General features: G+C 42.4%; 1 protein-coding gene across 2 annotated transcripts in view; it reads left to right on the top strand.

Annotated features, from left to right (window-relative positions):
- The window catches only part of Cdc14a (cell division cycle 14A), a 153,220-nt gene that overhangs the window by 98,682 nt on the left and 27,898 nt on the right, over positions 1-26,640 (top strand). For both annotated transcript variants that reach the window (XM_028757387.1, XM_028757386.1), the window contains exons 10-11: positions 5,687-5,825; positions 19,620-19,779. In XM_028757387.1, coding sequence (XP_028613220.1) covers positions 5,687-5,825; positions 19,620-19,779 — 299 coding nt within the window. The remainder of the gene's footprint in view (positions 1-5,686; positions 5,826-19,619; positions 19,780-26,640) is intronic.

Genomic DNA, 26,640 nt, shown 5'->3' with positions numbered 1-26,640 from the left:
CTCTCTCTCTCTCTCTCTCTGTATTTCGAAGTGCAGTGGGAGGAGGAGCAGTTGGGACTCAGCCTCTGACCCTAACTCTGGTAACATGGTGGCGTCCCATAATGTTGGAGGCTGCGCAGGACAAGATCCACCATTCCCATATCTCACACGTCAGAGCCTGAGACATTGTGGGTTGTGGTAATGAAGCTTTAGTGTGAGATACGCCTATCATCTCGTTTGAGGTTCAGTTTTCTATTTAAACAACACAAAAATCATTTTCCCCAGGAGATTAATTTTGCATTTTCTTTCGTCAGTTTTATTATGACAAGGTTATGTGTATATCTGTATATTTATAAGCTATATTTTAGACCAACTGACTCAAGGGAGAAAAAGACATAACTTTCTTTCTTTTCTTTTTTCTTTTTCTTTCTTTTTTTTTTTTTTTTTTTTTTTTTTTTTTTGGAGACAGGGTTTCTCTGTGTAGCCCAGGCTGGCCTTGAACTCAGAAATCCACCTGCCTCTGCCTTTCAAGTGCTGGGATTAAAGGCATGCACCACCACTGCCTGGCTTAGCTTTCATTTTTTTTTTTATTTAAAATTTTCTCATACAGTATTTTTTTTTTTATCATGTTTTCCCTTCCCCCAATTCCTTTCCTATCCTCCTCACCTCCCTACCCATCCAACCTCATGGACTCTGTTTCTCTGAAAACAAGAAAACAAAAGACAAAAATCAAAAGAAACAAAAAACCCAATAAGATGAAAAAAATGCTCAAACAAAATACAAGAAACAAAGCTCCCAGCCCCACACAAACATGGAGTTCATCTTGTGTGGTCAACCCCTCCTGGGAGTGGGACCTGCACTGAGATATCCCAGCCCCACACAAGCATGGAGTTCATCTTGTGTGGTCAGCTCCTCCTGGGAGTGGGACCTGCACTGAGATATGGAAAAACTGTTTCCCATTGCAGGAAGGAAAGAGTTTTCCAGTTAGAGTTGAGACCCTGTGTCCACTTCCCTGTCTCAGTGCTGGGACCCTGTGTGACTTGAACCTGTGCAGCTCTTGTGAGTGCTGGCACAGCTTCTGTGAGTTCACATCTGCATCACTTGCTCTAGCAGTAGATGGGAATTAGCAGCGATCCACAGTGGCCATTGCACAGAGAGTGAGAGACTTTGGCACACTCAGTCCTAAGTGGGATGTCTTTTTACCAACACCCCTCCCATATAAACACACCGAGGCTCAGTACCAACACTCCCCCTTACACACACACACACACACACACACACACACACACACACACACAGGCTCAGGGATCTAAGCGGAAGTGGAGGTGGAAAGATTGTAAAAGCCAGAAGTGGTGGATGACTCCAAGGAAACAGTGTATTCCAGACAAAGCTTAAATTTAAACGTAGTGTCTACCTTGATAGCATGTCATGTCTAAGAAATTCTGGGAAAAGACGGTTGATATACTGGCTTTCTTTGTATATCACCTACCTACCTATGACTGTTTACCTCTTAAGAAATGTATACACATTTTTTTTCCCTATGGCAGAGTTGTTTTTCTTCCCATATTTCCAGTATCACTTTTTTTTTTTAAAAAGCTTTGAAGTGAGCTCTTATAGAGGCATCTCACTGATACCAGGCGTTATTTACTTGTGAAGTGGCTTCCTCCTTTTCCCTCTTGTTAACGCATGCAGGGTTCTTCTATAAAGCATCACACCTTTGGTTTAATTGCAGCTGTTTTGTTTTTAATGGCGTACTTAGCTACCTGGGCTTGCTAATTACTTTGACATCTGCCCTGATTAAGTCAGCTTAATTTTCTGGAAATTCAAGAGCACTCAGAGTTTTAATTGAACTAAAGGAGGTGGAAGTGAGCCTCCCATCCTTTGTTAAATGAACTCTCCCGGGGAAAGGAGAGAGAAGGAAAATGTCATGTGTCAACATACAGCGTCACTCGGGGCAAATTAGACACAGCTAATTTGTTGCAAAGGGACCAAACGCACCACAAGGCCTTGTCTGCAGTCCATATTGTGGGTGATTAAAGGAACGGCTGTAAATTCAGGGCATTTTCTAGCACCAATATTCATCTACAGTACAGCAATGCTGTTACTCTGTTGTGTGCATATTGATGCCCTATTGGAAGGACTGGCAGTCTAAAGCGTTTGTTATAAACAGAGCACCCCGTACCTTTGTCATGCAGTGCCAGGGAGCCCTTTAATTACGGATGCTTTAACATTTCTGTTAAAGTTTTAATAGAAACTTAGAGAAGTACTCCTATTCTGTTCACTGTGGTAAGAGCTCCCAACGATGGAGTGCTAAGTAGTTCTTTTTATAGACCTAAAATTATAGACTCCTTTTAAAAGGGGGGAGAAGCAACTTCAGTTTCAGAGAAATTTGAACATTCGCAGCACCGTCTCTTGCCTGTGAGGAGGATTAGGAACCTGACCTGGGGTACCAGGCAGCTGCCCTGCATGAGGAGAGGTTGTGGAAGTCTCTAGGAAGAAGCCCCTCTCTGGCTCTCCAGACAGGGACCCAAACTGGAAACCCCTAAGACCAGCTGATTCTGGTGCCTGTTCTAGCATGGTCAGCGGCAGCTCTTCCTGCAGTTAAGCAAGCTTAGTGAGGTATCCGGAGAGTTACTGTAACCGTTTTGTCATAGTAAAGTGAGAGTCCACTGAAGCTATGGTTAACTATACCCTCTTACGGATGTTGGTGTTCGATCTGGGTCAGAAGGTCCTTGAGATAAAAAGGAGACACACACACAACACACACACACACACACACACACACACACACCTCATCTAGTAACAGTGTATGTACGCTTTTCAAACAGGAAAGGCTGGGAAGTCTAGGCCGGGCATTTATAGGCATGATCGTGACTATCTGTGTCCTTTCGATGACATGTTTGAGGTCCACATTTGAGGTCCATTCTAAGCAGTATTGCTATCAAGTGGGCAAACTGCGTGTGCTGGGTAAAATCCTTTCTATTTTTTCCTGCATAAAGTATGGATTTACACGCAGTGTATAGGTACCTGTGGCAGTGCAGTTTCATGGCAGGCAATTAGAAATAAAATATCCTGAGATGCTTCTGGGAAGCAGTAATATCAAAAAGCAGGCCAGCCAGATGGCTCAGCAAATAAAGGTGCTTGCTGCCAAGGCTGCCACCTGAGTTTGATTGCTGGGATCCACACGGTGAAGGAGATAACGGACTCTTGACATTGCTGTCTGACCTCTATGTGCACACGTACAGCACAGATAAGTCAATGTAACTTAATTAAAATAACTGTGGAAAAACTGACATAAAGACATTCATTTTCTGTATTTTTAATACTTCTTAAATGAGATTGGGTTTAAAAATTGATAAGCAATGATGTATATTACACCATTAGATATTATGACTGTTTCTCAGATCCGATCAAATGCTGTGCATTTCATAGCACTGGGAGAGTAGGTTATCTTCATTATTTGACCAGGGAAAATGTAAGATTCTGTTTCTTTTTATTCAAGTCGATGGTTTTATTGATTTATTGTAGCACTGGGGATTGAACCTAAAGTCTTATGCGTGAAAACCAAACTCTCTACCACTAAGTTACTGCCCTGGTCCTCGACTAGTCACAAACAAAGCTATCGACTAGCTGTCATCTCTCTGTCTCTGTCTCTCTCTTGCTACCTCCCCTTCTCTCCCCCTCCCCCTCCCCCTCTTCCTCTCCCTCTCCCTCTCCCTCTCCTTCTCCTTCTCTCCCTCTCTTCCTGCCTCTTGCCTTCTGATAGAGTCTCACATATTTTGCCCTGACTGGACTTGAACCTCATGATTCTCCTGCCTCTGCCTCCTCAGTTCCAGGATTACAAGTCTGTGCCACCACACCTGATTTTCCTCTTCCCTTGTCTAGTGAAACCTTTTCATGGATGAGTTTCAAGGTCAGAGGTTTTAGTCATTTGAAATTCCATTGTGACCCGATCAAAATGTCTTTCTTTTTTATTTTTATTTTTTATTTTTTTATTTTTTTATTTTTTATTGGATGTTTTATTTACATTTCCTATGTTGTCCCCTTACCCCATCCCCCACCCACCCCGGAACCCCCAATCCCCTCACCCCTCCTCCTTCTTCTCTGTGGATGTAACCTCTATCTACTCCCCCCCACTCCCACCTCCCCACCCTCAAAATTCCCACCCCCTGGGGCATCCAGCCTTCATGAGGTCAAGGTTCTCTTCTTCCACCTATGCCCAGCAGGGCCCTCCACTCTTACATATTCAGTTGAAGCCCTGGATTCCCCCCCTAAGTGCTCCCAGGCTGGTGGTTTAGACCCTGGGAGCTGTGGTTGGTTGGTATTATTGTTCTCCTCATGGTGCCGCAAATCCTTTCAGCTCTCCTTCAGTCTTCACTCTAACTCCTCCATTGGGAACTCCATGATCAGTTCAATGGCTAGTTGTGAGCATCTGCCTCTGAATATGTCAGACTCTTGTAGACATCTGAGGAGACATCCATATCAGGCTCTTATCAGCATGCACTTCCTGACTTCCACATCAGCATCTACCTTTGGTGACTGCACATGGGATGGATACTCAGGTGGAAAGGTCTTCAGACGGCCCATCCTTCAGTTTTTGTCCCTCGCTTTGTCTCCATATTTGCTCCCTTGAGTTTTTTGTTGCTCCTTCTAAGAAGGACCGAATCACCCCCACTTGGTCTTCCTTCTTTATGGACTTCATGTGGCCTGTGAGTTGCATCTTGGGCATTTCAAGGTTCTGGGCTAATAGCCAATAATCAGTGAGTGAATACCGTGTGTGTTCTTTTGTGATTGGCTTACCTCACTCAGGATGATAATTTCTAGTTCCATCCATTTACCTAGGAACCTCTCAAATTCATTGTTTTTAATAGCTGAGTAATACTCCATTGTGTAAATATACCACATTTTTTGAATCCATTCCTCAGTTGAAGGACATCTGGGTTCTTTCCAGCTCCTGGCTATTATAAATAAGGCTGCTATGAACATAGTTGAGCATATGTCCTTATTATATGTTCGAGCATCTTCTGGGTACATGCCTAGGAGTGGTATAGCTGGATCCTCGGGTAATGCTATGTCCAATTTTCTGAGGAACTGCCAGACTGATTTCCAAAGTGGTTGCACCATCTTGCAGTCCCACCAACAATGGAGGAGTGTTCCTCTTTCTCCACACCCTCGCCAGCATCTACTATCACCTGAGTTCTTAATCTTAGCCTCAAAGTGTCTTTCTAATTCTTCTCTTGCTCCTTATTGCTGCCTCCCAGGCCCCCTAGGCCATGTTTGCACCCCAACCTCTGCCCACTCATCCCCCCCCTTCCCAGCCAGCACTTTTCTATGTCCAGATCCATTTCTTGAATTCATGTCACTTTCTTACCCTAAAATGAAGGGCGGCCACATTCTGTCCTTTCCATTGGTTAAAGAAAAATGTGGGTGGTTCTGTTTCGTGGTTTGTTTGTTTTTTTTTTTTCCTTTTTCTTTAGTATTGGGAATTGAACCAGGGGCACTGCACATGCTTGGCAGGTGCTTTGCCAATAAACTACATCCCCAGCCTGAAAAGTGTATATGTTTACATGAGAGACACTGCGTGAATGCCGGCGACTACTGCTGTCTTTGCACTGGAATCCAGCACAGTCTGTGGACAGGGTAGTACCCATGTTTTCGTGGATGCACTTGCTACACTCTGCATTTCTTGTTTTCATTTTTTTTACAGCTGGTCTGGGAAGAACTGGGACATTGATAGCCTGTTATGTCATGAAGCACTACAGGTTTACACACGCCGAAATCATTGCTTGGATCAGAATTTGCCGACCAGGCTCCATCATCGGACCCCAGCAGCATTTCCTGGAAGAGTAAGTGCCCCTTTCCAATGAGTGTGTTTCCTTCTCGCCCCTGAGCCTTTCAGCCCTTGTTCCCTGGCTGAGGACACAGTTATAAAACGACTGCATTGTTAGAGAAGGTGGTGCTTCTGGTAGACTATTGTTGACTTGACAGCTAAGGTCTCTGATCTTGTACTTTGTGTCTCTTAGATCAGGTGACAGAGGCACTCCATCATCTCTGCCTACCCCTTTCCTGTCACTTTCTATGCGTGATGTGGCTACAGTGCAATTTTCTTAAGTCTTCCCACCTAGCACTGCTCATTCCTTTCTTTTGCTTGTGTGTCTAAAAGCAGAACGACTTTTAAAAAAAAGCCCCTCTATAACTGGGGTCAGTCGCTGGATCAGTCACTGGGGTCAGTTACTGGGTCAGTCTCTGGGGTCAATCACTCGGTCAGTCCCTGGGTCAGTCATTGAGTCAGTCCCTGGGGTCAGTCCCTGGGGTCAGTCTCTGAGTCAGTCCCTGGGGTCAGGTCCTGGAATCAGTCACTGGATTTAGAGGGACAATCAAGCTGCTAAAGAAACTTCAATTTTAGGATTCATGTGAGAAGGAATCGTGGAATGAGAAGATAAGGTTCACTAAGTTTCCATTCTGACCAGGTCGCTGCCAGCTTCACGCTAATCATTTGGAAGATTCCTCCCTTACAAACTCCCTTACGCCTATGTCTTTCCAGGCCACTGGGCAGAGAGATACAGTGTGTAGGAATGCCATGTGTGAAACGGCTGGTTTGCCCTTAAAACAGTGAGCACTTAATACTAAGCACAAATAGAAGGAGGAGCAAATTTTCATCTGTTTTGTGATAACAGCTCTGATTGGCCTTGACCTCTGTATGTAGCTAAGGATGGCTTAGATGCCTATGCTTCCACCTTCTCAGCACTGAGATGACAAGGTTGATTGAACTCAGACCTTTCTGAATGCTAGGAAAGTGCATTAACCAGCGAGCCACACCTCCAGCATCCTAGGATTCGATGAAGTGGTACTAGTTGTCTAATTCTAACATACAGTCCGTTTCTGATATCTTATGCAGACACTTTCCTTCTTTGCCCTCCAGTTGGAATGATTCTATTTGACTTAAATCACTTTAGTTTGGATAAGGTGTCCTAGGTAAGAAAGATGTCCCAAGTAAGCTTTTTACATCTGAAATGACCAAGAACCCTTGAGCTCAAGGGAGGACTAGTTTACTAAACCCACGGGGAAATAACTGCTAAGAAAATGAGCATCAGGAAATGAACAGGAAAATCTCAGCTCAAGAGCATGAGACGGGAGCGTGATGAGTTTTAAAGAAAAGTTACACATAACTAGGGTCTTTATTCTTAAAGAGACCACAGGCTTCCTCGAGTTTTCTGTTGCACATTTTATGCATCTATAGCATGGGGTCTATGCCATACGCTTAGGATGCTAACTGCTTGGTAATGTTGAATAAGTGGCCTCAAGGCTTGAAACTTGAAACCCAAATGTCCCTAAATGTACGTCTTTAAGCCATTTTCTCAGTCTTAAAATGATCAGTTGGAAGACTGTCCCTTTAAAAGGCACATTGAGCCCCACTTGCTCCAGGCTCTCAGTTAGGTACAGCTCAAGGACCCAGGACACTACTGGTTCAGGTCTTTTTTTTCTGTGCAGGGTGTCAGGCCCACCATTGTCTCCCTTTCTGCTTGTGTCCCCAATGCTTTCACCACTCCATTTTCCTCTGCCTTCTCTCGTGATGGTATCAGAAGAAATTAGGGTCCCGAGGCATCTGCACTTGGCTTGAAGCCGTGCCCTTTATCTGTAAATGCATACGCTATAAGACTTCGGCGACACCCTTGGATGTGAGTCATACTACAGTTTTTCAAGCTTTTGCCTGAGCAAACTGAAGTGCAGGAGTGACCTACTTCCATAGCTAAGTACTGTAATGCTTAGATCAGAACCTTCCAGAAGGTAGATTTCTTTTATACCTTTTCTGCTTTGTGAGGTGTTTTGAATTTGCATGGGATAATGCCTGCGTTGCTCATGGCATTTCCCGGGCTTTCTTAGATAGGCTTTTTAGTGTTGTGATCTAGGGTTATTCTGCCAAGTTATCAAACGTAACTTTTTAGTCTCTTATTCTTTCCTTTCTGGCTCCTCCTCTCAGTTTTGCCTTTCCTAGCCTGCGATTGGTGTTGCCCCTGGGAGAGATCATTAGAGCACCTGGGACACACATTCATCCAGCAGTTGTGTATTGTCTGCAGGCTTATATCAGGCAGCATTCTTGCTTCCAGGGTGTAACAGTAAAAGTCTCAGCCAAAGTTCTTGCCTTTCTATTGGGAGAGGTATGCCATAGGTAGATAATGTAATTTGTATAGGGGATAGCTTTTGATGGTAGGTGCTATGAAGATTCAATAGAAACAGGGGGAGGAGAACAGGGAGGGGTGAAGAGCTCTCTCTGCACTGGGAGATCAAGGAGAATGTTGAGCACTGAAGGTGTAAGTCCCATGTTCCATGCAGGGAGCATGTGAAGGTCCTGAGGTGGAAACATGCCCACTGTTTCAGTCCGGAATGAAGGCTAAATGAGTTATGTATGGTAGTGCACAACATCCCTAGAACTCAGAATTCTGAGGCAGAAAGATACAAGTTCAAAGTTGCTGGGCTACATAGTGTTACAGGCCAGCCTCAGCAATATAGAAAGACACTATCTCAGAAAACAAAGTGAAATTTAAAAAAAAAAAGAGCAAAAGCTGATGTTGATGGAATATAATAGGCTAGATATGAGTGGCTGAGAGGTCAGGTCAGTGAGTGAGCAAAGCACTCCTCCCATGTGACCTTCCCAAGACCAAGAAGTAGAAAACACCAGCACCTGAGCCCATTCTCGTCGATTTTGTCATTTAACACCCAGTTCAGCAAGGCTATGGTTCTGACTCGTCACACCATAAATGAACTCTGCAGGCTTTTGAGACTTGTCTGAGCAGAACCAAGACGTATGTGTGTCTAGCTTTCTAAATTTCACATTCTTTTGGGCTAACGTTAGAAGTTCCCTTCTATTGCTGTGTAGCATTGGAATGTTTGGCTATGTGATCTGTTTTCTTGTCCTCCTGATGAACATTTAGGCTGTTCCCAGTGTTGGCTAACTTGCATCTTTTGCTCTCATGATCTGTTGGCTAGATACCTGTAATAGAGTGATTGGGCATGTGTGCTTTGGACGTTAGGAGTGTTAGCCAGCAATTACCCGAGGTCTGGGAGCTGAGGGGGTGAGCAGAAGTCTGTCCTAGTGCAGGGCTTGTATGGAGGAGGGGCAGAATGAGGGGCAATTTGGCATGTTGGGAAATATGATAGCATAGGAGTCTAAAGGGCTGCACTGGATAAGCATGTTTACTTTTTCCCTGATTATTTCCTGTTATTAGGCTTAGAAACTTTATTTCAAATGCACTTTTTTCCCTTGCCACTTTAAACATAGCATTGAACCTTCTCCAAGGTTGCTTTGTGCTAAAAGCGAGTTTTCTTTCATTTTTCCCATGCACTTGTTGAGAGCTAACAAAAGGCTTTCTCTGTTAAATGTAAACAAATGAGAAGAAAGTTTATTTCATCCTTCTTTTCAACATGCACCCCGAAGCTCTTAGTGAGAAGACTTTGAAGTAGTTATTTTCTGCCTTAATTCTCTGTTGTAACAAAGACCTGCCAAGAATTAGCTTCCCAAGAGGAAAGGTTCATTTTAACTCTTGGCCTTCAAGGTATCAGCCCATGATTTACTCTACAAATTTTGATTACCTATGAATCACATCTGTGTGTCCGTCCATCCATCTATTCATCCATCCATCCACACATCCACCCATCCATCTACCTATCCATACATACACCCACTCATCCATCTACCCACACATCCATCTATCCACTTATTCACCTACACATCCACCCACCCATCCATCCATACATCCATCCACTTATTACCCACTTACACATCTATCCATCCACTCATCCACCCACACATCCACCCATCCATCTATGTATCCATCCATCCATCCACCCATCCACCCACACATCCATCCATCCATCCACCCATCCACCCACACATCCATCCACCCATCCATCCATCCATCCATCCATCCATCCGTCCATCCGTCCACCCATCCATTCATCCATCCCCAACTCTTCCACTTACCTACTTTTTATTGTCACCATCCTCTATCTGCAATCTAATCACAATCCAAAATGTTACCATCTTACAATTTGAGTGCTGTCTATAGAAATATTAACTTACTTCCTGCTACTGACCATCACTTTTATAATTATTTGAACTATTTCACTAGTGAATGTTTAGAACCACAGCAGAGAGACAATAGCCTTGGTCCTCTCATTATTATTAAAATCTGAAAGGTTTTTTTCTCTTGTTGTCTTCAGCTCTTATACATCTTTTAGAATACATGATGGTAAAAAGTTCACCACAAGTTTACACATAAATTTAAATCATAAATTGAATAAGTTTACAGCAGAGAATGTTTACATGCATATCCATTAGGAGTAATTATCTAGCTAAACATTCATCATCTGTCACAGCTCTACAGGTTCATGAAGAGTTAAAAATCATAACTTTTGTGACCAAGTTATTAGTGAAAGTTTTGTATAGATAAACCCAGTCAATATTTTATATTCTGCCCTTGCACCTATAGTAAATCATTAGTTCCCTTTTTGTGACCTTTGGTTAATGGTTTTACAGCCTGTTGGTATATGTTCTAAGTTGTAGATGCCTGTTTGTTATCCCAGAAACAATAAACTCATGACATTTGAAGACTTGCAGAGTTCTCATTGCAGTTTTGATTATCAGAGAGGACTTAATAGCAGTTCTATAATAAAAGAGCTTAATAATTACTAATGTAATTTTAGGAATTCTTATAGGATCATAATTAAGAATTAAGAAATCATCTATTTGTTTTTATAGTATCACTAAAGGCAGTACATCTTCATTGTTCTGCTCAAAAGGATGGGCTAATACCTAGTGATTTTTATACATATTTAATAATAACAGGAAAGCATATAAATAGCAGGAATCTTTCCTATAATGAAATTCTCCCGGACCTTGCCTGCAGAAGCAAATCCATTATTAACTGTACAGTTCATGGAGGAACCATCTCAGGAAGATCACCTGCTAGTTTTTAGCTTTTCTTTGATGGCTTCTGGCAAGATAGGGTCTGGCCTCAGACTGGCTCTCTATATAGATAAGGATTATCTTGACCTTGAATTTCTGGTTCTTCTGCCTCTACACCATGAGTGCCAGGATTGCAGTTGTGCTTTGCTATTTCAGGCTTTATGTGGTGCTGGGGGTCAAGGAGTCCACTAACTGAGCCATGTTCTCAGCCTGTATGTGTTTTCTTGCATTGCTTCACCAAGGGTGCAGGTAGGGCACAAGAGTTTCTGTCTTACTGCTATAGATAGAGTCAAAACTTCGGATTCTTCCCTCAGTTTGCTGATACTGGGGGCTTCTTGTCACTCCTGGGTGGATATGGAGTTGTAAGCTTTACCTGTGGTTCTACTGATAATATAATGGGCCCCTTCTGGCACCATAGGCTGAGAAGTGAGGCGTGCCAGTAACTGTCCACTGGGATGGAATTCCAAGTTCTAATGTTAGCACCTCTGAGGGGAATGGGGCTTGTTTGCAAGGTGTCATTGTCTGGCTCGCTACATGGCTACCTTCAATGCTTCTGTGATCAGGGAAGAAGGGAGTGAGGTTGCCCCTTGACAGCCTTGTAGGGTGAGACTCTAAGATCCCTTCTCAGTCTTTGCTGGTGGGCTAAAATACAGCCTCTTTTGTTTACTGTGGTATTTAGCTGTACCAGAGCATTCACACATTCACTGTGGAAACTTTCTCTCTCTCTCTATGTCTCTCTCTCTCTCTCTCTCTCTCTCTTTAACTAGGATCATCTTTTGTGGTTCTTTGACTATAGAAAATAAGATTTTGTTGATGGAAAAGACCCTATTGAATCATGATTTGTGGGTTACTTGCTTATTTAGAAGCAAATAAGGGATTTATGTGGCCAAGACAACCCCCAAAGACCTCATTGCTGTGTTGTTTCTTGAATCTCACGGTTTCTAACTAGTTTACCTTCATCTATTTTTTGGAGGCTTCATTTGTTTGTCTCATATATGAGATTTTTTTAAAAAAAATATTCAGTGAGAAGAACAGGGGAAAGTATATGTTTTTCATCTTTCTACAAGTGGTGGCACTGCCTCAAACTTTGAGAAGATTAGCATGGCTAAAGTGTTTGGCCTGATGTTTGCTATGGTAGGCTGTACAATATCCCTAACTGCGCACATTATATTCCCTTGCTCCTGTGTGTGTAATTGTTTAAGAAAAATGGAACCCTGCAGAAGGGATTAAGGATCTTGGTTTTCATGAGTCAGAGAATCATCTAGGGGAGAAGGCAACAAGGCAGAATCTGCATACTTTGAAGTGGAAGGAGTGGAGAGATGTCAAGGAATCTGACAGCCATTGGACACTGAGAATGATAAGAAACAGGTTGTCTCCTCAGAGCTTTCAGGAGGAACCAGTCCTACCTACACTTTGGTCTTAGCCCAGTGAAAGTGCAATTACATGTCTAAGCTCCAACTTTTGTGTTCTTCTTAACCACTGTGGTTGTGGTCATCTACAGTCAGGAAATACTGATGGTAAGGTGCACAGGTTCCAGGGACAGTCAAGATTATTCTGAACTTTTTTTGCGGTTGTCCTACTTTGTAATTTGGAACATTTGACATGGGGGAGTCGTGTGATTGTGTGATACCAGTATTGCTCAAGGGAAAACTGGGCCGCAGGCTGCACACGATGAATCAGATAGATGGGGGTCAGAGAGGCTAAAAAGGAAGCTACTCAGTCTGTCAGGCAGACAGGCTTACTAAGAAGCTAGATATGGGTTGCAGAGATAGAGACGTGTACCGGGAACATTTCAAGGGGAAAAAATAGGCTTTGAAGCCCGACTGGTGCTATGAAGGATGAAGAGCATGAAGTCAGCAGTGACGCAAAATCGTGAATAATTAACAGAGTCATTAGGAGAGAAATGGGAGAGAAAACTGTTCACAGCATCTCCATCTGTCACAAACTATGGAATAGGCACGAGGGGCTGACTGCCTTCTTTCCTTCAGAACTGAGAAGTCAGTCTGCGCCCTTTAAGCTGTATCAGTTCTAAATCTGTCTGTAGGAAAGCTGGTTAGTCATATCCTAATTTCCTTGAAAAACAAAAAACAAGCCAAGGTCCAGGTGATACATGGATGTGTCGTAGTCAGACCCTCTGCTTGTGTCACCTGCATGAAGTGAGGTTTGACGGCACTTCTGCGAATTGCTGATCAACAGCTCCGAACTTTTCCTTTGTTTGATATTTTTCTATTTAAAGATTTCCCTGGGATATAAATAAAGATGTTTGCAAAACACCCATCGAGCGTGTTTCTTAAACTTAAAACTAAAAATACCATCTTAAACTATAAATATCACTGTGAGCCCAAAATGTTTCTACTGTCAAATACCCTTTGGATTCTTGAGCTGATACACAGATAACTGTTATTCTTAGCCCGCTTTTAATGCCCACTTCTCAAAGACAACCTGTAGACATGTGGAGTCAGACCGTGTTTGAAGACTGTCCCACTCAGCTCGGAGTTTCTCCAGAGAACCCACACGGAGCTGAACCACACGGAGCTGAAACCTTAGACCCTGCTGGGTACTCCATCTATTTTGAATTATCTTTAGAAAGTAGCAACGTTGTATTTGAAACCCTTTTCAGTTTTTTTTTAAAGATTAATTTTATGTGTATATATGTGTGCCTGTTTTTCTGTCTGTGCACTGTGTGCATACAAGGGGCCTGTGTAGGCCAGAAAAAGGTGTCAGATCCTTTGGAACTGGAGTCACCAATTTGGAATTGGTGGCTTGTGAGAGCCACCTGGTATACGCAATGTGAACCAAACCTGGATCCTCTCAACAGGCAACCAGTGCTCTTAACTGTTGGGACATCTCTCCAGTGTCCTCTCATCCCCACTCCAACCCGTTTCAATCTTAAATTCATGGATTCCCAAATTCTCTGTAGATATTAGTTGTAAGCTGTCATCCGTTAGAAACATTTCTGCATTTTCAGTTAGTCGCAAGCCTTTTCAGGGCTCCAGTGATGTCATTTGTTAAAGACTTATCCTGACTGAGCAGATCTGGGTGACACTTGAAAGTCTGCATTTCTAACACAATGCACTGGTGTGCCCTGACACTGGGCCTTACCCCACGTTCAGTTAAAAAGGGGCTTCAGCTCACTTTTACTCTGTTCTATCATGTCTTAGTCAGTGTTCTATTGCTGGGAAGAGATACCATGACCACGGCAACTCATAAGAGAAAGCATTTAATTGGTGCTTGCTTATTGTTTCGGAGATTTAGTCCATTATTGTCATGGCAGGGAGTATGGCAGCAGGCAGGCAGACATACTGCTGGAGAAGGAGCTGAGAGTTCTACACTAGGATCTGCAGGCAGCAGAAAGAGAAAGCCACTGGGCCTGTCTTGGGCTTTTGAAAACCTCAAAGTCCACCTCCAGTGATACACTTCAAGCAGTGCCATTCCCTGGTGACCAAATATTCAAGTCTATGAGACAATGGGGGCCGTTCTCAAACCATCACATACCACAAATTGCCAAGATATACCACATCTTTTGTAAGTGCTTAGAAAACTTGGTGAATTAATTTCACAGTTGGGTTGAGCTGGATCAGAAACTAATAGTTTAACCATTCCCCAATACCCCCCCCCAAAAAAAAAGAACTAGGCAAGGTGGCTTGCACCTTTAATCTCAGAGCCGGAGAGAAGGAGAGAAGAGGTAGGAGAATTGGCCAAGGCTTGACGGTCTGCTAGTCTTGACAATTGATGAGCTCTAACTCCCATAATAGATTGTTTCCCCCCCACCACCAAAAAATGGTGGATTGAGATGCAAAAAGATACCTGAGATTGTCTGCTGGTTTCTACTCCCCACTCATGTACGTTATACCCAGCCACATAAATACACGGCTTGGGGTGAGGCTTAGAATTGTACTATATTAGGGTGCTTGCTAAAAAGCCTGGGGCCCCCAGTTGAACTATGTGGTTCACACCTGAAATCCCAGCACTGGAAAGGAGAGGCAGGAGCACGTCCTCACCCACACAGTAACCATTGGGTTCTCCAGGCTTGATTGCTACTGGTTCTCTGGTTCTCTATGTGATCTTGCACATGATCTAATCATTCAGCAGTAGATCAAGGAGCACAGCTTAGCTGTTTCAATGCCACATTTAGACAACTAATACTTGATCTTTCCTAAAACATAAGAACTTAAAGTCTTTAAGATTATTAGGAAATTATATTTCAAGAGTAGACGATATCATGATTGTCTGTTGAAATAGCAGGCATTTTTGCTTAAGGTTTTAGTTTATATTGTTTGTTAAAAGTCACTTTTTTTTAGTTACATAAATTGCTGATTTTCTTTTCAATATTTACTCTTGAACCTTTCAATTTATTCAGTTCATCAGTTGACATTAAAAAGTTACTGATGAAAAAAATCCTAAAAAATGTGGGTTCAAATGTCAACAGTGGTTAATAGTATTTTCAACAGTTATGGCATAAGAAACTTACCTTGAAATACTTGTGCCAATTACATTAGATAATAGTTTGGATCTTTTTTTGTAATAAGTTTTAAAATTAAAATTTATTTTTAATCATAAAATTTTAACCACTTTAGATGTTCAGTTTGTTGATCTTAAGTATATTCTCAATGTTCTGTAGCCCTCCCCACTATTTGTAAAATATTTTTTAAATCATTCCAGATAAAAAGTTTATACCTATTAAATATAAAGCTTCCACTGACCCCTTATTCTTGTTCCTGGTGCCTTCTACTTTACCAAATTTTCGTAGTCTAGGTATCTCATATCATGTCTGACTTATTTTCCACATCATAATAGTTAATTATACATGTCAAATTTGTAGCTCAGTCTTGGTGGCATGCATCAAAATTTTATCTGCCACTTCATTTTTGTTTTGCATTGATGGGAAATGAACCCAGGTCTTTTGCATGTAAGGCAAGCCCTCCTATTATGGAGCTACACAGCCAGTCCTTTCAACCCTTTTAAATCCTGAATACTATTCCTCTGTATTTTGTTTATGCATTAACTTGCTAATGGGCATTTGAGTTGTTCCCAACTTGGGGATGTTGTGAGCATGAGGGCCCATGCTCAGTTCTTTTTGAGTTGCTGGACTATGTGGAATTCTCCGTGTAGCTTTTGGAGGCACTGCCACGTTCTTTTCCACAGCTGCTGCCCCATACGACATCTCCACCTTCAATGCATGCTGGTCCTGTATGGAGTCATACAATGCTTGGTGCCCTCAAATGGCCAGAGATGGAAAGAGTTGAAAGAATATTGTGCTAGATTACAAAGTGTACATTTTGGCCAGACACGCAGATGGTCTAACAGCTGATCATAGAAATTCTATACCTAAAAGATTTATTTACCTGAGTCTTTTAAAGTTTATTCCAAATGATTTTCCCCTCCTTGTAATTTCCTTGTGCATTTCAGGATTAAAAGCCTTCCCGTATACTATAAGAAATTCTGCACAATCTTTCACATGCTCTCCCATCATGTGTGACTCTCTGAATACTTTCCCTCACACTCTCTGCCTCTTGGTGTCTGCTTCTTGTCTGCCATTTTGATATTGTTTGACTGTTTCACTAGAGAATACCCTGAGCCAGGAGTTACCTGTGTGTCTGTCATAGCTCTGAGACATGAGTAGGAAGTGCTCAGAGTAGATGGGTCCTCTGGTCATTGCTAGATCAAACTAGAAAATGGATTAGGCAGCTGGGGAGATGGCTCAGTATATAAAGTACTTGCCATGCAATCGTGACAATCAAAGTTCAGATCCACAGAACCCATGTAAGAGCCTGACGGACTCTTTGGCCTGCTGTAATCTTTGTATCTGGTAGGCAGAGACAGGGAGGGTATCTGTCCCCTGAGGCAAGCTGGCTAGCTAGACTAGTTTGTCTGTGAGCTCTGAGCTCATCAGAGAAACTCCCTCAGCATGTAAAATGGGGGGTGACTGAAGACTTCTGACCACAACTTCAGGCCTCTGCATGCACACACATGCACACACATGTACACACACGATACATACACACACACACACATATACAACATACAGTGTATGTACATAAAACACACACACACACACACACACACCACATCACATGCGTATACAAGCTTAGAAGAAAATGGGTTCGGTTTCTATATCAAATGACTAAATCATGGCTTTTGATGAACACTGGGGTCAAAGTTGGTTCATCCTGGTAAGCAGTAATTGGATGGAAAGCCTGAAGTTAACAGTGAAGAGACAGGATAACATGATGCATCAATAGCTTTCTTTAAGGAGGTGAGGGAGAATGAGTGAGCCCTACATAGAAGCAACCGCACAGTGTCTTCCTGCACTCGAAACCACAAATATTTAAAATAGCACATCCGACTTGAGTTGTACTAAAAGCAGATATTTACAACAAAGCATCCAAACTAACTACACATTAGCTCATACTGAAGCGAAATTACTTATCTATCTATCTATCTATCTATCTATCTATCTATCTATCTATCTATCTATCTATCTTTTATATCACACATAGGTCTAGCTGGAATCTGAGTGATTTGGGCCAGGATGTGGCAAAAAACAATCACCTCAACCCTGGCTATGTCTCTCAAAAAGGCTGCATTCAAATGGAGATAAGACTCTTCCTGCTTCCAAGTATATCAGCCAGTAGTGACGGGGCCAGTCAGTCATTTCTTACTTGGAAAATGTGCTACGATATTGGAAGATTGGCTTTCAGTAGATATGCTAGCTTTACAAGAACCGAGTTTTCAACGTTAAATACTTTAAAAGACACATTTTGCTTCTTTTGTTTGGGAGGAGGCTTTTAAGGCGAGACAGACAGTGCTACAGATGCTAGCGCGTGCGACGTCTGGGGAAAGGTATCTCCGTGAAAGGCCGCTTCCTTTGCTCAAGAAGCAATTGCGTACATCATTGCTTAGCAACACTCGCCTCAGCTCTGACACCTTATTCATCTTTAATATTCAGGTTCAGATCAAGTCTTTCCAGAGATGGGGCAGGTCGAGTCTTTGAAACCAAGCAAGTGGAAGTTGTCACTTGGCAATTTTCACCATAGGGCTGTCAGCATGCTCTGACTCTTCAGCTTATAACCAGTGTTTGAATTGGAAATGTCTTTTCACCTCAGCCTCTTTTAGGTCCTTCTGACTCTGTTCCCACTTCATTTTGTTTTCCCTTAAATCCATAAAAATGCTACCACAATGTCTGTATTTAAATACATTTAAATATGTTAGCATGGCACTTGAGACCGGTCCATCATGAGCAAGGACGCTTTCCCAAGTAAGTCCTGCTTCAGCCGAATTAAACAGCTCTGTGTTCTGTATGCCATTTCCTCAGCTTGTGCTTGTTTTGGGGTGAGGTGGGATGGGGTGGGGTATAATCTTGGCTGGATGAGTCCTGCTTATCTTTCCCTGCATCATTTGTTTAAGGACAGGAATTCATTCTGAGAAATGTATCTGTAAGCAACTCTGGCATCCGGTGTACTTTACAAACGGGCTGGCCATCACCAACATGGTTTTTGGAAGGTGGACATGCAACCACTGCATTATAACATGACAATTGTGTTTTATGGAAGACTTCCTTTCTTATGTGGGGGAAGAGAAAAAAGAATGAAGAGAGTGAAGGGAGAAAGGAGTTGTGTGTGTGTGTGTGTGTGTGTACACATAGACACTTGGTCACTGGGCTCAGAGGGGACATCTGATTCCTTTAGATAGGACTGGGTCCCTTTGACTTGGGTTTCGTATGAGTCTGGGCCACAGTACCTCAATATACTGGATCTCACTTGTTTACTTTCCCATTATTCTAAAGTTTTTCAAGACAGGATTTCTCTGTGTAGCCCTAGCTGTCCTGGAGCTTGCTCTGTAGATCAGGATGGCCTTTAACTCACAGAGATCCACCTGCCTCTGCTCTGCCTCCAGAGTGCTGGGGTTCAAGGCTTGGGCCAATACCGACCAGCTCAGTCTTTATTCTCAAATCCCTCCTTTCTCTGTGTTTCATGTATCTGAATTTGTCTGACTGTGTGACAAGGCAGAGCCTCTCTCTTACAGCGACAGTTCTTGGATGTTCCTGTATGAATTTATCAGCCGTCTCCAGACCTATTTTTTCTCTGTCAAGGACTCTGCTATTTCTTACTACAATTTGAATCCCATAAGAGTCAAGCATCAGATCAGGGTTATGATATGTGCTGGTGTGAAGTAGAAAGGTTGGGAGTGTACAAAAGTGAGGGCAGGATGCTTTGAAGATATGGAAATATAAGAGTCTAGGCTATGCTTTTCTAAACATTTGCACAAAGGAAAGCAACTAAGGTTGTTTAAAATGTGTGTTTTTACAGCTGGTATAGAAGTTCAATGTGACTCTGTGGTCACTAACATCATCAGCTTGTATCCTAGGCTTTGAAAATACAGCTTGAGGGCTAGCTTCTGAAAAATAACTTCTACCACAATAGAAGATAGGTACAGCCTGATTCATTAGTGAACTGGTGTGGATAGATTTCTGAGCTATTGTTCGTATTTTAAAAATCTCATCTAATTTTAGAAGTATTTAATTTATTTAGAAGCATAATGGTATACTTCACCTTTCTAGTCTGTTAACTATTTTGTTAATATCTTTCTTATTAAAATATAGCATTGATAAGATGACCATTGTTTATTTTAAATCTCTCTCTCTCTCTCTCTCTCTCTCTCTCTCTCTTTACAGAAAACAAGCATCATTGTGGGTCCAAGGAGACATTTTTCGATCCAAACTGAAAAATAGACCATCCAGCGAAGGAAGTATTACTAAAATTATTTCTAGCTTGGATGATATGTCTATTGGTGCAAATTTATCTAAATTACAAAGCACAGAAAGGATTGGAGAGGTGAGTTTTCTCCAGGAGGCATCTACCTCCCTAACACCAACATTCTTTGTCCATTGTTCTTACATTGAACACAGATCTCGTGGTCCTATCTTTTCTTTCTTTTAAAAACATACATCTATCATATGTATGTATGTATGTATGTATCATGTGTGGGGTGTGTGGGTGGGGAAGTATATGTGCACACATGCACACATGCTACAACACATATGTGGTAGTCAGAGGACAACTTTTGGGAACTGGCTCTCACTTTTTACCATGTGTGTTCTGGGGATCAAGTTGAGATTGTCCTCAGGCTTGGTGGCAAGCATCTTTGCCTGCTAAGCCATATTACCAGTTCAAGTGACCTTATCTATTCCCTGGGCTCCTGGGAGGGCTAAGCTTCTAACCTTGGAGTCATTGTCCTGTAGAGTACAAAGCAGAGAGCAAAGAAACCAGGTGTCCTTGTAAAGGCAGAACCAAAGTCATAATTTAAGGAGAACACTTATAAAGGGTGTAAGGACTATTTATAGAAAGGCAGCAGAAAAGTAAAGTTTCCGTTTGAAGACAGAAATAGATACCAAGAAAAAAACGTGGGATGCTGTGTTTGTAGAGACTGTACCTAGCACAAGTGGTCCTTTGAAAGCCTCCAGTTCATTTTGATTTCTAAAGAGTGCAGAGGAAAAGCAGAGCCAGGACAACTTGTTTTACCCAGACACTTCTCCAAACAAACCACTTTAAATCATCATTCTGTCGTGGCTGATTTAATCTGCATTACCACCCAGTGAAACAGATAGTATCTCTCTGTTTGGTGCTAGGGAACTCGTGTTCCAGAGATGGACTGACTTCAGTTTTAGAGCATGATGCAATCCGTGTCTGTCTGATCCCAAACTCATGCTTTTTTTTCTTTCTATTGTTCTCTGCTTTCTTTGAAGTAGCAGGAAATGACTTATGAAGGATTTGGTGTCTGAGCTTTTGGGGAGCTGGAAGCAACAGTGCTAGTATCATTTGTTCTAATTCTTCTCTGTGGATAAGAAAGGAGTGTTCCAAAATGGGATGTGCCCAAGGGTCTTGAATGATTTAATAGCAGAATCACTTTCGGAATTGGGCATCCAATGCTTAGTTTAGGTAGCTCTTCCTCCTTTAGGCCCCAAGAAAGGGCTTGTAGCCTGGGCTAACCTGGAACTCATGGCGATCCACCTGCCTCAGTCACCTGGATGCTGGGATTATGGTCACAAGCTATCATGCCTGACCCTAGTTTAGCTCTTTGAGAACCATTGTGCCTGATGTAACAGCTGTAAAGTTGGGGATTTGGGCTATGTTTTTATATTCCTAAAGAGGTAGAAGAGAGGGCTGGGGAGACAGGTCAGGGGATAAAGCTGTTGCCTTGTAAATATGAGACCCGGAGTTCATTTCCACAGAGACCAAGGAAAAGCTGGGCAGGTGTGATAGCTACCTATAATCTCAGAATAGAGGAGGCAATGGCAGCGGATCCCTGGGACAAGCTGGATAGTCAGAGTAAGAGACCCCGCCTTAGCAATCAAAGTGGAGAGTAATCAAGGAGGACACTTGATGTCACTTTGTAACATCAGACATTTACATACATGTGTATGTACATGTATGTACCCATATATAGGGTGCACTCATACACACACACACACATGCACACACAAGCATGCATGCACACACTCACACACATGCAGAGATAAATGAGCCTGGTGAAACATTTAAGCAACAAGTGTAGATTTACATTACCTTAGCTGGATGTCCATTGACCCAGACCAGAGTCTTGAGAAAATTTACTGCCCCACCCCCACCCCCCCAGCATCCACATGGATGGAATACACAGCTGTCTCAAACCAATGCTTGGCATCCTCCAAAGGCTTCTTTTAGTCAGAAAGACACGAGAGCTTGTCGAGGTGAGGGAGAGCTTCACTCTAGGACACAGGATGGAGATTGCTGAAGGAACTGGGGATCTATCTTCTGGTCCATAGACAGTGCATTCTCCTTGTCCTCATAAGATGAAGGGAATGGCAGATCCCTGGGATCTTCTCTACTCCTGAGGGCTATCTCATGGTCAAACCACTCCACCAAGAGACCTCCTCTAAATACCATCACTGTGGGTTAGAATTTTCACCATATAAACTCTGGGGAATGTGTTAAAATATGTAAATTTTGGTAGGGCCCATCATTATTTCATTTTAGCTATTCATGAATGCTATTGTTTGTACTGTTAGAGAGGAAATCAAGAAACAACCAGTACAATGAGTACAATGGGATATCAGCCACTTCATTGCTATGACCAAATATCTGTCAAGGAACAAATTAGGAGGGAGGGGCTTATTTTGGCTCACGGTTTGAGGGGGCAGAGTCCGTAGCTGCAGGGAAGGCATGGCGCTGGGGGCCTCCATAGCAGCGAGAGCATGTGGTAGCTATTCATGTCATAGTCAGCAGGAAGCAGAGCAACTTGGCCTTGAAGATGGGCAGGGCTCTAAAGCTCAAATCCTGGTTTCCTCCATCCTTCTCAGCAGCCCACTTCTGCCAGTCAGGTTTCACCTCCTGAGAGTTCCACATCCTTCCGAAAGAGTACTACCATCTGGGGACTAAGTTCTCTGACACAAGAGCCTGTGCTTTGTGCCCATGCCATAAAAGATGACATAGCCCTGCATAGTGGCTTGCTTGTGGCTTTTGGACTTCATACATAGTTGATGCCTTATACAATGAACACTTCTGGACTATTTTTTTTTGTAGATGTGTTAATCCAGTACCAGTGCTGGAACTAGTACTAGTATAATCCAGTATCCTTTCGATAGAACACTGCACAGAGAAGGGGAATTGAATGGACTCAATGGAGTTAGAGAAGTATTTAGTGTTTTGTGAACGTCAAGTACAAAAATAAGAATGCTGTAGGGATTTTAGCGTGTTCCAAGTTCTGTATTGGTCTGTAGAGGAAGGGCCCATAGAAGTTCTGGATTTCTTTGTGCATAAAGTACAAAAGGCTATATTCCTCTAAACATTACCTTTATAAAAATGAAAGGTTGAAAGCAGAGAATCTCAATTCCATTTGGATTTGTGGCTCTACAGTAGTTTTTTTTTTGTGATTGGTTATTAAGAAGCACTGTAATTATGGTGTTATAACATTCGAATACAGGAAAACAGTAGCTGGAAAGGATGGGACTTTTTGGTGAATTTCTCAGCACACTCAGAACTGTGAGGAGTCTTTCAGAGCTGAAGCTGTCCCTTTGTGGAACCTGGCCTTCAGTGCTGTGAGTTACACTCACCACCCATGTGGGGGCAGCCTGTGTCCCACCTCCCCCCCAATGCTCCTGCTGAGCTGGGAGCTTTTCTCCCATGCCGAGGTTTTTAACCTGCTCCCATCACGTTTCTGATCCCTGGACTGCACAGTCTTAGTAAATGCTACTTGAACGAACCAAGAAAGCTTAGCATTTCAGATCCAAGAATAAACGAGAACAGACACACGAAATGGAGCAGATCCAAATGGGTGGGTGACGTCACATGCTCAAACGCAAAACAATGCCAAAAATAAGGATTCTGTATGACATTCAGGGCCATAAGAAGCCGAGAAAGTGGCCAGAAGAAGGAATGTGAAGGGCTTTATTTAAAAACAAATATTTGAGCTAAGCTAGGAGTTTAGTGGTGACAACTAGCTAGGTAGTATCCACTGTGTACCAGGAACCATTTTAAGCACCTTATGTGGATTCACCCCTGTTATACCATATGGCACAGCCACTAGAATGAAGACCATTTGAGAAAGATATAATGGAGTCAGAGAACAGCAGGCAGCTGCCCAAGGTCACACACAGGTTGTACTGAGTTGTCCTTTGAGTGTAGTCACATTGGTTCACAGATTGTACTTCTCCATGAGTCCACTCTGTGGCTCTAATATGTCACTCTCTGTGACTTAAAACAAGACTTTTTCCCGTTCCTCCCCTGAAACTTCTCTCAGAGTCACAATAAGTTCAGTGTTCCATTTAGCTACTCTAGGGCTCTATTACAGCAACAATCTGCCAACCAGTGGATACTCCTGACTTGGAGAGATGTTATTTAGATGAAGATGCTGCTAAGATCCCACCAACTCCTTGTGAATTGATGAACAAGCATATAAGAAAGTAGTGTTGCATCATTGAGATTTCCATCTTCCATCTCCAAGGATTTACTTTCAAGTACCTTTCTTCCATCCTCAGGATGGAGAAGGTATATCTGTTCCCATGGGAACGCCACCAGAACCCACCAGAGGCTTTTGGGAGGGTGGTGGCAGCACCCGGATTCACAATGCAGGGTGCCTTTTCTTGCTTTACTTTAGAAAGTATGCTGGGGCCCATAGAAGACGGGAATGAAGGGCCGGGGAGTTGGTGATGGGGGAGCACTCCAGCTCTCAAAGGTCCAAGCCAATGCAGTGAGCTCAAACAAACCCAAACTCAGTTGCCTAACTCCTCTTGTCCCTTCCTCTTTGCCCCCATTTCCCCTCTTCCTCCTGCCTCCCTCCTCTCTTTCTTTCCTTTTGGCGGTGCTGGGATGAAACCTTGCAGATCCTAAACAAGCACTCAGGCTCTACCACCGACCTACAGCTCCAGCCTCTGAAATCTCATCTCCCTTCTGATCTCAGGAGCTTATTGTGAAGATATCTTTGTCTTCCCCTAACTTTGAAATTGTACAGGTTCAACATCCAAATACTGGTATGAACGTTGGCACCGGTGCCCCATCTCCCTTTTGTATTTGAATTGTTTAAATTTGCTAACAATTCACTTCTCATGTTTGCCTTGCACTCCTTTGATGTCTGTTTTCATCCACCTATTTCAAACTACTATACTGTTTCTTCTAGACTCTCTTGTCTTTATTCCCTAAGGTGGTATATTTTATCTAAGTTCTTTTCATGATGGCACAGTCGACAATCTCCCTGGTAGCATATTCTACTACCGTTTTTATTAACGTGTTTGCCAGAAATTACTTTATCTAATTAAAAGCTATGGACACTATTTTATTATTGTTATATTTTGTCTTGTCTGTATAGGGCTGGTGGAATAAAATACAACCCATTGTCTTTGGGGGTCGGGGCAAGGAGTGAGAGTCTCCCTCAGGGTCAGGCTTGTTGGTCACCGATCTCAAAGACCCTGTGAGTCAACTTAGAATGAGAGAAAATCTGCTGTGGTATGGTCAAAAAGATCCTCGAAGTTGGCTTCACCACATTTGTCATTTGTCACGTGACTCTTCCACCATGCCACACCTCCTCCACTGTATTAGACTGGAATTCCTCTGAAACTATGAGCCCGAGTGAGCCTTTCCTCTCTTAAATGGACCCTGTTGGATATTTTAATCACACCAACACGAAAGTAACTGATACCACACTCTAATGGTATCTCATTAATGGTAATGAGCAACATCTTCAAACTGCCCATCAATCTGCTGGACTGCTTTTACACCTCTAGGTGTCTGGAGTTGAATTCTCTAATTAGTTCTACCCTCACCTCAGGCTTCTGTGACTTGATTATATTAGAGACTCAATTCCCTCATACATGTAGCTGTGCCCATGTGTTTAGTTCTGCATCTCAGGAAGTAGAGATCTGTTTCCATACTGTTTTGTTTTGAAGATTTCATAACTTAAGGCAAATATGTTTTGAATAACATCGTGTAATGCTTGGTTAAGAATTTGTGAGCACAGAGGACCATAGTAGCACAGGTCTATGAGCCCAGCACTTGGGAGGAGAATGCAGGAGGAGCAGAGACTTGAGGCCCCAGCTTTGTCTAGGTAGTGATTTTAGGCCATTCTGGATTGCATGAACCTCCATCTCCAAAACCAAAACCAAACACAAACAAATAAGGGAATAATTATATATCTATACTTCTTAGTCTCTCAAATACCCTAAAATATGCACATAAATAAACAGTACCATGGTTTATCTTTTGCTAGGTTTCTTTGAACCTACTTGCACATCTAGTGCCTTTATCAAGCTGCCTTCTTCCTGATTTCTAAGCAGTTTGCTGCATCCTCCTCTAAACCATCCTCTCTCATCAGACTGTTATAGAAGCCACTTAACTCTGCACCTCTCTTGGTCCTTTCCTTCATCAATTTACTTTCTAACCATGGAACAGCTAGAAGGACATGTTTGCAGTATATTCAAATACATTTCTAAAAATAAATAGAACCCCTAATGCAATACATACAAATAAAAAAAAATATGAAAAACCCCTGGTTCCTACAGGTCTACAAAACACGTTTACATCCCTAGAAATGAAATGTGAGTTTACATATTAAGATGATATTTATATCTTTCAGATATTAAAGATGAACTCTTAAGCTTTCCTAGGTGAAGTTCAAGAGGGCATTTACTTTGGAGCGCGACTGGTTAGCATGTAGAAGATAGCTTTCAAATGAGCTTAGCAATTCCACTTCATGAACATTTCTTTCACAGTATTAGGACGGTGTTTGACAAACATTTGCATCTAGAATGATGCTTGCTAAAGCTGTGTACAGTGCTGAAAGGCAGAGAACAGTCTGACCTAAAGTATTTGTTAAATAAACAATTTGGCATGTCTAGACAACAGGATTTTATGGGGCTATAAAACGACAAGGCTAGGTTCTTTTTCGTTTGTCCTGAAACAGCACAGTAAGTATGTACTCTTAATGAAGAAATAACTCTCAAAGCCGTGTGTGTAATACAACCTGTTTTCATAAGGAGGAGAATGTCAAGGTGACAGGGGAGAGGGGAACGTGCATAGCGCTGTAAATTTCCTGGAGAAAGGTGCCAGGGGACTGTGGTTGTTGTTGGCTTTTGATAGTAAAATGATTTAACATTTGTGTTTTATTTCTTAAGGCAAATCTCTCTCTCTCTCTCTCTCTCTCTCTCTCTCTCTCTCTCTCTCTCT

The sequence above is a fragment of the Grammomys surdaster genome, unplaced genomic scaffold (assembly GCF_004785775.1).
Source record: "Grammomys surdaster isolate TR1022 unplaced genomic scaffold, NIH_TR_1.0 126158, whole genome shotgun sequence".
In the NCBI taxonomy this organism is placed as follows: domain Eukaryota; kingdom Metazoa; phylum Chordata; class Mammalia; order Rodentia; family Muridae; genus Grammomys; species Grammomys surdaster.
Note: the sequence above shows the minus strand (reverse complement) of the source record. Positions and strands in the feature narration are given on the sequence as shown.